A 12,195-nucleotide genomic window follows, 5' to 3' on the forward strand; every position below is an offset into this window, starting at 1 on the left:
GGTCTGTCAGGAAGCCGGCCTCCAGGTCCGCTGCTCAGGAGACGCCAAGAACCAGACCAACAGGAGGTGATGCTCACCATACATGGAGGAGTTCCTCTCAGGGGTCAATGGGACGGGGGGGTCGGAGGATGAGCGCTGTCGTCCCACCGTTTCCATGGCGTCAGGCTTGCTGACTCCAGGTCCTGTGTGGACGGAGACAAACGTCAGTAAAGACAAACAGACCAAAAGAAGCAGGTCTGAACAAAGGCTGACCTCTGTTTGGAGCCCTGGGGGGCAGCGGGGGGGTCGGCCCCAACGGCAGCCGGTTCAGGTCCAGTACGGTGCCGTAGGTCTCGTTACTGACCACGGTGCCGGGGACCCGAGGCTTCTGCTTCTCCCGCGCCACCGAGGCAGCATTCTGGGCCAGAACCGCCAGGTTGGGCTGCATGGCGCCGCTGCTGGGCACGAAGCAGCTGACTGGACGCTCCTTTGAAATGGGCTGAAGGACACACACACCAAACACACACTTACACCCTGAACCACACCAGCAAGCCGAACACGACGGCACGAAACCGACCGACCTTGTCCTCCATCTCGTCCTCGCTCTCGTCCAGCGCCTCGTTTTGGAGACGCCACTCGTACTCGACGTGGACGTGGACGTTGAACTTCCCCGTCTGAGCCTGGGTCAGCTGACACACATGAGGAAACAAAGACAATCAGACGCCAACTGACTTTTATTGATCCTCTCCGTTTGGATTCAGAAGATGTGAATAAAAAACTTTCCACTAAAGTTCACGTCTGTTTGTAAAACACGACTAACGGAAGGTTTGCAGAGAAAGTCTCCGGATTCTCTTCATCCGAAGACGGTGGAAGAATTAACGTCTTCAAAGGAATATTTTTATGAGACGGATCCAGTTTGTTGACAGTTTCTACAGATTGCTGAACTTCTTTCCCTGAGAGACTCTTCCTCTCCAAGGTGCTCCTTCTGAGACACAAACACGTTACCGACTTGCTGCGAATTAACCTGATAAAATCCAAGGTCCTCATTCTTTCAGCTTCTTGTTGCCTCGACCCAACGCTTCTGAATTATGGAGGAAATTTCACAGGGCTGAAAGGAATTCCTAAAGAAAAACATTTTCCATCTGCAGACGCCCGCTGACAACTGCAGACGCCCGCTGACAACTGCAGACGCCCGCTGACAACTGCAGACGCCCGGTGACACCTGCAGACGCCCGCTGACAACTGCAGACGCCCGGTGACACCTGCAGACGCCCGCTGACAACTGCAGACGCCCGCTGACACCTGCAGACGCCCGCAGACGCCAACAGACACCTGCAGACGCCCGGTGACACCTGCAGACGCCCGCTGACAACTGCAGACGCCCGCTGACAACTGCAGACGCCCGCTGACACCTGCAGACGCCCGCTGACAACTGCAGACGCCCGGTGACACCTGCAGACGCCCGCTGACAACTGCAGACGCCCGCTGACAACTGCAGACGCCCGCTGACAACTGCAGACGCCCGCTGACAACTGCAGACGCCCGCTGACAACTGCAGACGCCCGCAGACGCCAACAGACACCTGCAGACGCCCGCAGACGCCAACAGACACCCGCAGACGCCCGCTGACACCTGCAGACGCCCGCTGACAACTGCAGACGCCCGCTGACAACTGCAGACGCCCGGTGACAACTGCAGACGCCCGGTGACAACTGCAGACGCCCGGTGACAACTGCAGACGCCCGCTGACAACTGCAGACGCCCGGTGACAACTGCAGACGCCAACAGACACCTGCAGACGCCCGCTGACAACTGCAGACGCCCGCTGACAACTGCAGACGCCCGCTGACACCTGCAGACGCCCGCTGACACCTGCAGACGCCCGGTGACACCTGCAGACGCCCGCTGACACCTGCAGACGCCCGCTGACAACTGCAGACGCCCGCTGACAACTGCAGACGCCCGCTGACACCTGCAGACGCCCGCTGACAACTGCAGACGCCCGCTGACACCTGCAGACGCCCGGTGACAACTGCAGACGCCCGCTGACACCTGCAGACGCCCGCTGAGAACTGCAGACGCCCGCTGACAACTGCAGACGCCCGCTGACACCTGCAGACGCCCGCTGACACCTGCAGACGCCCGGTGACACCTGCAGACGCCCGGTGACACCTGCAGACGCCAACAGACACCTGCAGACGCCCGGTGACAACTGCAGACGCCCGCTGACAACTGCAGACGCCCGGTGACACCTGCAGACGCCAACAGACACCTGCAGACGCCCGCTGACAACTGCAGACGCCCGCTGACAACTGCAGACGCCCGCTGACACCTGCAGACGCCCGGTGACACCTGCAGACGCCCACTGACACCTGCAGACGCCCGGTGACACCTGCAGACGCCAACAGACACCTGCAGACACCCGGTGACAACTGCAGACGCCCGCTGACACCTGCAGACGCCCGCTGACACCTGCAGACGCCAGGTGACACCTGCAGACGCCCGCTGACACCTGCAGACGCCCGCTGACACCTGCAGACGCCAGGTGACACCTGCAGACGCCCGCAGACACCCGCAGACGCCAACAGACACCTGCAGACGCCCGCTGACACCTGCAGACGCCCGGTGACACCTGCAGACGCCAACAGACACCTGCAGACGCCCGGTGACAACTGCAGACGCCCGCTGACACCTGCAGACGCCCGCTGACACCTGCAGACGCCCGCTGACACCCGCAGACGCCAACAGACACCTGCAGACGCCCGCTGACACCTGCAGACGCCCGCTGACACCTGCAGACGCCCGGTGACACCTGCAGACGCCCGCAGACGCCCGGTGACACCTGCAGACGCCCGGTGACACCTGCAGACGCCAACAGACACCTGCAGACGCCCGCAGACACCCGCAGACGCCAACAGACACCTGCAGACGCCCGGTGACAACTGCAGACGCCAACAGACACCTGCAGACGCCCGGTGACACCTGCAGACGCCCGCTGACAACTGCAGACGCCAACAGACACCTGCAGACGCCCGCAGACACCCGCAGACGCCAACAGACACCTGCAGACGCCCGGTGACAACTGCAGACGCCAACAGACACCTGCAGACGCCCGCAGACACCCGCAGACGCCAACAGACACCTGCAGACGCCCGGTGACACCTGCAGACGCCCGGTGACACCTGCAGACGCCCGGTGACACCTGCAGACGCCCGCTGACAACTGCAGACGCCCGCTGACAACTGCAGACGCCAACAGACACCTGCAGACGCCCGCAGACACCCGCAGACGCCAACAGACACCTGCAGACGCCCGGTGACACCTGCAGACGCCCGCTGACAACTGCAGACGCTCGGTGACAACTGCAGACGCCCGGTGACAACTGCAGACGCCCGGTGACAACTGCAGACGCCCGCTGACACCTGCAGACGCCCGGTGACACCTGCAGACGCCCGCAGACACCCGCAGACGCCAACAGACACCTGCAGACGCCCGCTGACACCTGCAGACGCCCGCTGACAACTGCAGACGCCCGGTGACACCTGCAGACGCCCGCTGACACCTGCAGACGCCCGCTGACAACTGCAGACGCTCGGTGACAACTGCAGACGCCCGGTGACAACTGCAGACGCCCGGTGACAACTGCAGACGCCCGCTGACACCCGCAGACGCCCGCAGACACCCGCAGACGCCCGGTGACACCCGCAGACGCCCGGTGACACCCGCAGACGCCCGCTGACAACTGCAGACGCCCGCTGACAACTGCAGACGCCCGCTGACACCTGCAGACGCCCGCTGACACCTGCAGACGCCCGCTGACACCTGCAGACGCCCGCTGACAACTGCAGACGCCCGCTGACACCTGCAGACGCCCGCTGACAACTGCAGACGCCCGCTGACACCTGCAGACGCCCGCTGACACCTGCAGACGCCCGCTGACAACTGCAGACGCCCGCTGACACCTGCAGACGCCAACAGACACCTGCAGACGCCAACAGATACCTGCAGACGCCCGGTGACAACTGCAGACGCCCGCTGACAACTGCAGACGCCCGCTGACACCTGCAGACGCCCGCTGACACCTGCAGACGCCAACAGACACCCGCAGACGCCCGCAGATACCCGCAGACGCCAACAGACACCTGCAGACGCCCGGTGACAACTGCAGACGCCAACAGACACCTGCAGACGCCCGCAGACACCCGCAGACGCCCGGTGACACCCGCAGACGCCCGGTGACACCTGCAGACGCCCGCTGACAACTGCAGACGCCAACAGACACCCGCAGACGCCCGCAGACACCCGCAGACGCCAACAGACACCTGCAGACGCCCGGTGACAACTGCAGACGCCAACAGACACCTGCAGACGCCCGCAGACACCCGCAGACGCCCGGTGACACCCGCAGACGCCCGGTGACACCCGCAGACGCCCGCTGACACCCGCAGACGCCCGCTGACACCCGCAGACGCCCGCTGACACCTGCAGACGCCCGGTGACACCCGCAGACGCCCGCAGACACCCGCAGACGCCAACAGACACCTGCAGACGCCCGCTGACACCTGCAGACGCCCGCTGACAACTGCAGACGCCCGGTGACACCTGCAGACGCCCGCTGACACCTGCAGACACCCGGTGACACCTGCAGACGCCCGCAGACGCCCGCAGACGCCCACTGACAACTGCAGACGCCCGGTGACACCTGCAGACGCCCGCTGACACCTGCAGACACCCGGTGACACCTGCAGACGCCCGCTGACACCTGCAGACGCCCGGTGACACCTGCAGACGCCCGCAGACACCCGGAGACGCCCGCTGACACCCGCAGACGCCCGCTGACACCCGCAGACGCCCGCAGACGCCCGCAGACGCCCGCAGACACCCGCAGACGCCCGCTGACACCCGCAGACGCCCGCAGACACCCGCAGACGCCAACAGACACCTGCAGACGCCCGCTGACAACTGCAGACGCCCGCTGACAACTGCAGACGCCCGCAGACACCCGCAGACGCCCGCTGACACCCGCAGACGCCCGATGACACCCGCAGACGCCCGCTGACACCCGCAGACGCCCGCTGACACCCGCAGACGCCCGCTGACAACTGCAGACGCCCGCTGACAACTGCAGACGCCCGCAGACACCCGCAGACGCCCGCTGACACCCGCAGACGCCTGCTGACACCTGCAGACGCCCGGTGACACCCGCAGACGCCCGATGACACCCGCAGACGCCCGCTGACACCCGCAGACGCCCGGTGACACCTGCAGACGCCCGGTGACACTTGCAGACGCCCGCAGACACCTGCAGACGTCCGGTGACACCTGCAGACGCCCGGTGACACCTGCAGACGCCCGCTGACACCTGCAGACGCCCGCTGACACCTGCAGACACCCGGTGACACCTGCAGACGCCCGCTGACACCTGCAGACGCCCGGTGACACCTGCAGACGCCCGCAGACACCCGGAGACGCCCGCTGACACCCGCAGACGCCCGCTGACACCCGCAGACGCCCGCTGACACCCGCAGACGCCCGCAGACACCCGCAGACGCCCGCAGACACCCGCAGACGCCCGCTGACACCCGCAGACGCCCGCAGACACCCGCAGACGCCCGCAGACACCTGCAGACGCCCGCTGACAACTGCAGACGCCCGCTGACAACTGCAGACGCCCGCAGACACCCGCAGACGCCCGCTGACACCTGCAGACGCCCGATGACACCCGCAGACGCCCGCTGACACCCGCAGACGCCCGCTGACACCCGCAGACGCCCGCTGACAACTGCAGACGCCCGCTGACAACTGCAGACGCCCGCAGACACCCGCAGACGCCCGCTGACACCCGCAGATGCCTGCTGACACCTGCAGACGCCCGGTGACACCCGCAGACGCCCGATGACACCCGCAGACGCCCGCTGACACCTGCAGACGCCCGGTGACACCTGCAGACGCCCGGTGACACTTGCAGACGCCCGCAGACACCTGCAGACGTCCGGTGACACCTGCAGACGCCCGGTGACACCTGCAGACGCCCGCTGACAACTGCAGACGCCCGCAGACACCTGTGGACGCCCGCAGACGCCCGCTGACACCCGCAGACGCCCGCTGACACCTGCAGACGCCCGCTGACAACTGCAGACGCCCGGTGACAACTGCAGACGCCAACAGACACCTGCAGACGCCCGCAGACGCCAACAGACACCTGCAGACGCCCGGTGACACCTGCAGACGCCCGCTGACAACTGCAGACGCCCGCTGACACCTGCAGACGCCCGCTGACAACTGCAGACGCCCGCTGACACCTGCAGACGCCCGGTGACACCTGCAGACGCCCGCTGACAACTGCAGACGCCCGCTGACAACTGCAGACGCCCGGTGACAACTGCAGACGCCCGCTGACACCTGCAGACGCCCGCTGACACCTGCAGACGCCCGCAGACACCCGCAGACGCCAACAGACACCCGCAGACGCCCGCTGACACCCGCAGACGCCCGCTGACACCCGCAGACGCCCGCTGACACCCGCAGACGCCCGCTGACACCTGCAGACGCCCGGTGACACCTGCAGACGCCCGGTGACACTTGCAGACGCCCGCAGACACCTGCAGACGTCCGGTGACACCTGCAGACGCCCGGTGACACCTGCAGACGCCCGCTGACAACTGCAGACGCCCGCAGACACCTGTGGACGCCCGCAGACACCCGCAGACGCCCGCTGACACCTGCAGACGCCCGCTGACACCCGCAGACGCCCGCTGACATCCGCAGACGCCCGCGGACGCCTGTGGACGCCCGCAGACACCTACAGACGCCCGCAGACACCTGTGGACGCCTGCAGACACCCGCAGACACCCGCGGACGCCCGCAGACACCCGCGGACGCCCGCAGACACCTGTGGACGCCCGCAGACACCTGTGGACGCCCGCAGACACCCACGGACGCCCGCAGACACCCGCGGACGCCCGCAGACACCTGTGGACGCCTGCAGATGTCAATCTTCCTGCAAGTTTCTTCAACCTTCCAGTTCATGGAAATCAGTCACATTTATTTTCCTGTTCTGAGTTTTTTTTTTTTTTTTAAGAAAACTGAAAACCAGCGAGTCTGAAAAACAAAACTATAAAATGACACATTTTACTTGAACAAACATCAAAATCAAACTGTTTCCTGTTTATTGTAGCGAGTCTCGATCTGCGCTGCGTTTATCTGACATGAAGAGTAAAACACTGTGAAACAAGCAGCAGCTTGTTCTGATGCGACTGTCTCACCAGCTCCTCGCAGTGTGTGTGTCGCAGACGCTTTGCGATGTCCAGCGGCGTTTCTCCAGCTTCATTTGCTGTGGAAACACATCGAGAAGCAACACAAACAGTTTGCATTTACGTCAAGCTTTCATCGGAGGAAAAATCGTCCCAATGTGCAGCATTTTCTCTGAAAACAGGATTTCAGCAGGTTCTGAAGTTAAAGGTGTAAATAACACAGACGGTGACAGTCTCGTGGTAATTCTGGGTTTCTGCTGCAGATCAATACGTTAAAACCAGGACCACCAGCTTCGGACCTCTTTGACCAACATCCTGCAGGTTTTAGATGTTTCCCTGCTACAACACACCTGACTCAAATCAGATAATCATAAAAGACAAACTACAGAACATTACAGATCTTCGTCCGCCTTGTGGACCCAGTAAGACAGTTCAATCTCGATTCGCGTCTCGTCTTGTGCTCGGTCTCTTTCTGTCGTTCTTTCCTGAGATATTGTCGTCTTGCTTCTGTAAACAGCTGATGTGTGTACCTGCTTGCTAGCATGTGACGCGCTGCGTAAAGCGAAACTTGGCTGCAACGTCCTGGAAGAAAAAGTTGTATATTTGGGTTTTTCAGGACACTGCTGGATGAATCCAGAGTGCCGAGTTTGGAAAATTACGAAATGCCTCTTTAAAAGGCTTGTCCAAAGCCGGACAAGCTGCTGGACAAACATTTAATTTTAATCAGGTGTGTTGCAGCGGAGAAACCTCTAAAACCTCCAGCACTCTGGGCCATGTCGTATCATGACTTGTTGCTTATACAATCAGTGTAGAAGTTTGATTTGCGGCCACTAGGGGGCTCTTTGACGTAATGACGCAATGAATAATAACTGAATATTCGTTGTTATGATGCACGTTAATGTTAATTGTTCTGACTCCGCCTCCACCTCGGTGTACGCGCCAAAATGATGTGGGACGTATCAGGGAACGTTGGAGTTCTTACTGATAGAAACCGAAGCTTTCCCTCTCAGCAGCAGTTTCAGACACTCGCTGTTGTCCGTCAGGCAGCAGTAATGCAGCGCTGTGCTTCCTTTGGACGTTTGTCTGTCCAGGTTTGCACTGAAACACACAAAGTCATGACACACAGTGTTTTCAAGAAAAAGGCTCACAGCTTTTCCAGCTGATGACCTGCATCTGTTACCTGTTTTGAGCAAGGAAGTCTACGATGTGGAGAGAGTTTCTGTCCACCATCCGGACCGCCAGGTGCAGCACCGTCTCTCCAGGTTCCTGAAAGACACAAACAGTTTTTCTCAGAGTCTGAGACTCCGCATGTCTGAGCTTCGTGCTTTGGACTTTTACTATGTTTCTCACTGGAAAAGACAGAGTATCTAAACACTTTTGATTTTTTGTTGGATACAAATTTGAATGGATAGTTTTAATTAACAGCTGATATCGAAGTGGTGAGAAATGACAAAAACGTAAACAGTTCCAGTGAACGGTTCCCCCATGTTCAACATGGACTAAATGGTTTCAACATAACAGGAAGTGACATCACCACACGGCTCTGAAACCATCCATCCATCCATTCTCCGCCACTTATCCGGGGTCAGGTCATGGGGGCAGCAGCCTAAAGAGCGAAGCCCAGACTTCCCTCTTCCCAGCCACATCTGTCAACTCTGCGGGGGGGATCCCGAGGCGTTCCCAGGCCAGCGTGTCCTGGGTCTTCCCCGGGGTCTCCTCCCAGAGGGACGTGCCTGGAACACCTCACCAGGGAGGTCCAGGAGGCATCCTGACCAGATGACCGAGGCACCTCAACTGGTTCCTCTCGATGTGAGAGAACAATGGCTCTAGTCTAATCTTCTCCTAGATGACCGAGCTCCTTATCCTATCTCCAGAGGTAGAGCCCAGCCACCCTGCGGAGGAAACTCATTTCAGCCGTCTGTGTTCAGTCACGACCCACAGCTCATGACCATAGGTGAGGGTAGGAACGTAGATCGACTGGTAAATCGAGAGCTTCGCCTTCTGGCTCAGCTCCTTCTTCACCACGACAGACCGGCGCAGAGTCCACATTACTGCAGACGCCGCACCGATCCGTCTGTCGATCTCACGCTCCATCCTTCCCTCACTCGTGAACAAGACCCTGAGATATTTAAACTCCTCCACTTGAGGCAGGACTCACTCCCAACCAGGAGAGGTCATGGTCTCAGATTTGGAGGTGCTGATTCTCATCCAAGCCGCTTCACACTTGGCTGCAAAATGCTCAAGCAAGAGCTGGAGATCACGACCAGATGAATCCAACAGGACCACGACATACGCAAAAAGCAGGGACCCAATCCTGAGGCCACCAAGCCCTCGACACCTTGGCTGCACCTAGAAATTCTGTTCATATAAGTTATGAACAGAATCGGTGATAAAGGGCAGCCTTGGGGGAGTCCAACACTCACTGGAAACGAATCCGACTTAGTACCGGCAATGTGGACCAAGTTCTGACACCTGTCGTACAGGTACCAGATAGTTCGTACAAGGGGGTCCAGTACCCCATATTCTCGGAGTACCCCCCACAGGAACCCCCGGGGACACTGTCAAACGCCTTCTCCAAGTTCACAAAGCACATGTAGACTGGTTGGGCAAACTCCCATACCCCGTCCAGGATCCCAAAGAGGGTGTAGAGCTGGTCCACTGTTTCGCGACCAGGACGAAAACTGCACTGCTCCTCCTCAATCCAAGATTTGATGGTTCCTCCTCTCCAGGACCCCTGAATAGACCTTACCAGGGAGGCTGAGGAGTGTGATTCCCCTGTAATTGGAACACACCCTCCGGTCCCCCTTCTTGAAAAGGGGGACCACCACCCCAGTCTGCCAGTCCAGAGGCACTGTCCCAGATGTCCTTGCAATACTGCAGAGATTTGTCAGCCAGGACAGCCCCACAGCATCCAGAGCCTTAAGAAACTCCGGAGATAGGAAAGTCCACCCCTGAGTCTCCCAGCTCTGCTTCCACATCGGAAGTCTTGTTGGTAGGATTGAGGAAGTCTTAGAAGTATTCCTTGCACCAACCCACAACGTCCAGAGTTGAGGTCAGCAGCTCCTCATCTCCACTGTACATAGCGTTGACGAAGCACGGCTTCCCCCTCATGAGTCACCGGGTGGTAGACCAGAATCGCCTCAAAGCTGTCCGGAAGTCTTTCATCATGGCCTTGACGAACTCTTCCTGTTGGAGTTTTATATTATCATTTTAACTTTATTCTTTTATGCATCTTATTTTAACCAGTTATAAACATGACAACCTTTTAAAGTTTCCACAGCCTATTTTAAAACTGTTCACACCCTGACCTTGGTTGATAGGAGAAGTTCCAGAACAGGTTGTTAGGGTGAGGATAGTTCTATTTTTATTTATTTTGTGTAAGCACTTTTCATGACTTTCTTGATTTAGCCTTAGCAACACTATGACCTTACAACAGCCAGTGGTATGTGAAAACACCTAGCTTTGTGAAATAAAAACGCCAAGCTCAGGAGAGCAAGTTGAAGAGAGTTGCAGACCGGTCGATTCTCTGAAACTGCTCTTCCCTTTGCAAAGCACAAAGAGTCAAACTGTTTCTGTCTCGCTTCTTTACATGTTTGGGGTTTAAACCCAACCCCTCCCATGCCCGAGTTTTTGCCTTGCTGACAGCCGCTTAGCCTGTCAATACCCATCAGCTGCCTCCAGAGTCCCACAGGCCAAAAAGGCCAGATAGAACTCTTTCTTCAGCTTGATGGCATCCCTTACTGCTGGTGTCCACCAACGAGGTCTGGGATTACCGCCATAACAGGCACCAACGACCTTATGGCCACAGCTCCGGCCGGCTGCCTTAACAATAGAGGCACGGAACACAGCCCATTCGGACTCAATGTCCCCCGCCTAACTCTGGATATGGTTAAAGCTCTGGGAGTTGAAGCTCGCTCAGACGGGGTACTCTGCCAAACCCTCACAACACGTTTGGGCCTGCCAGATCTTACCGGCTTCCTCCCCCAACATCTGAGCCAACTCACCACCAGGTGGTGATCAGATGACAGCTCTGCTGCCGATTTGTTTCCGGCTCTGAAACAAATCTGCTAATTGAACAGTAGATGTAGACAAATGTTTGCCTGAAATATTTCAGAAGTGCATGAAGACACATCATATCAGATGATTACAGTAATCTGATTACTCCCACATATCGGACTTTGACAGTCATGTGCCAGTGTGTGTGGTGTTTGTACATGTTCGTTGGGTTGCGGGACGGCCTCCATCAGGTCGACGCCCTCAGCGTAGACCTGGATGAGCGACAGGATGTCTCGGTTCCTGACGGACTCGTACAGACGCTGCAGCTTGGACTTGGCGTTGGCACACAGCCGGAGGGCGAAGCGCTTCTCCGTGTACTTGGCGGTGATGTAGTCCTTCCTCAACTGCCTGATGGACACAGAAAGAGTCCAGATTCAGATTCGTTCAGATTCCCTCAAAGCCGCCTCAGAAAATCCCCTGGCAGCCCATCACCTACATGTCGCTGCTCGGTTCGGGTTTGGTCGCATCTGACAGATCTGCCTCCATGATCTCGTTGAAGCTGGCATTTCCTACATTCTTCGCCAACTAAGACACAGAAACAAACACGTCAGCTGTGCTGCGTTCAGGTTTACCAACAACTGACTGAACGAACATTAAAAACATTTCTAGAAAAATGAAAACCTCTGATCCAACTTTTCAACACTCTGCTTTCTGCTTATTGACAGAGACAGTGAAGTGGACTCACCAGCAGCTCAGAGGTTCCCAGGACGTCCAGGTCCAGACTCTGGATCCTGGAGTAGTGGACCCCCATCTCCCTGTGGATCCCCGAGCACTCGATACAGATCAGCACCCCGAGGTTGGTGGAGAGCCAGGTGGGACCTGAGGAAGAGAGGGAGCCACAAAACCATCACCAACAGAAAATACACACAAACAAAGAAAACTGGAGCTGCTGACTGAGGAAGAAACA

At 58.6% G+C, this 12,195-nt stretch overlaps 1 protein-coding gene across 1 annotated transcript in view; it reads right to left on the reverse strand.

Annotated features, from left to right (window-relative positions):
• asap2b (ArfGAP with SH3 domain, ankyrin repeat and PH domain 2b) overlaps nucleotides 1–12,195 on the reverse strand; it is a gene marked incomplete at its 5' end in the record, with an annotated part of 49,091 nt that overhangs the window by 2,289 nt on the left and 34,607 nt on the right. Inside the window, 9 exons of the mRNA XM_079255829.1 lie at nucleotides 78–182; nucleotides 253–478; nucleotides 561–668; nucleotides 7,245–7,312; nucleotides 8,215–8,330; nucleotides 8,413–8,498; nucleotides 11,447–11,636; nucleotides 11,725–11,813; nucleotides 11,974–12,107. Coding sequence (XP_079111955.1) covers nucleotides 78–182; nucleotides 253–478; nucleotides 561–668; nucleotides 7,245–7,312; nucleotides 8,215–8,330; nucleotides 8,413–8,498; nucleotides 11,447–11,636; nucleotides 11,725–11,813; nucleotides 11,974–12,107 — 1,122 coding nt within the window. The remainder of the gene's footprint in view (nucleotides 1–77; nucleotides 183–252; nucleotides 479–560; nucleotides 669–7,244; nucleotides 7,313–8,214; nucleotides 8,331–8,412; nucleotides 8,499–11,446; nucleotides 11,637–11,724; nucleotides 11,814–11,973; nucleotides 12,108–12,195) is intronic.

The sequence above is a fragment of the Telmatherina bonti genome (genome assembly GCF_933228915.1).
Source record: "Telmatherina bonti genome assembly, chromosome: 16".
Lineage (NCBI taxonomy): Eukaryota > Metazoa > Chordata > Actinopteri > Atheriniformes > Telmatherinidae > Telmatherina > Telmatherina bonti.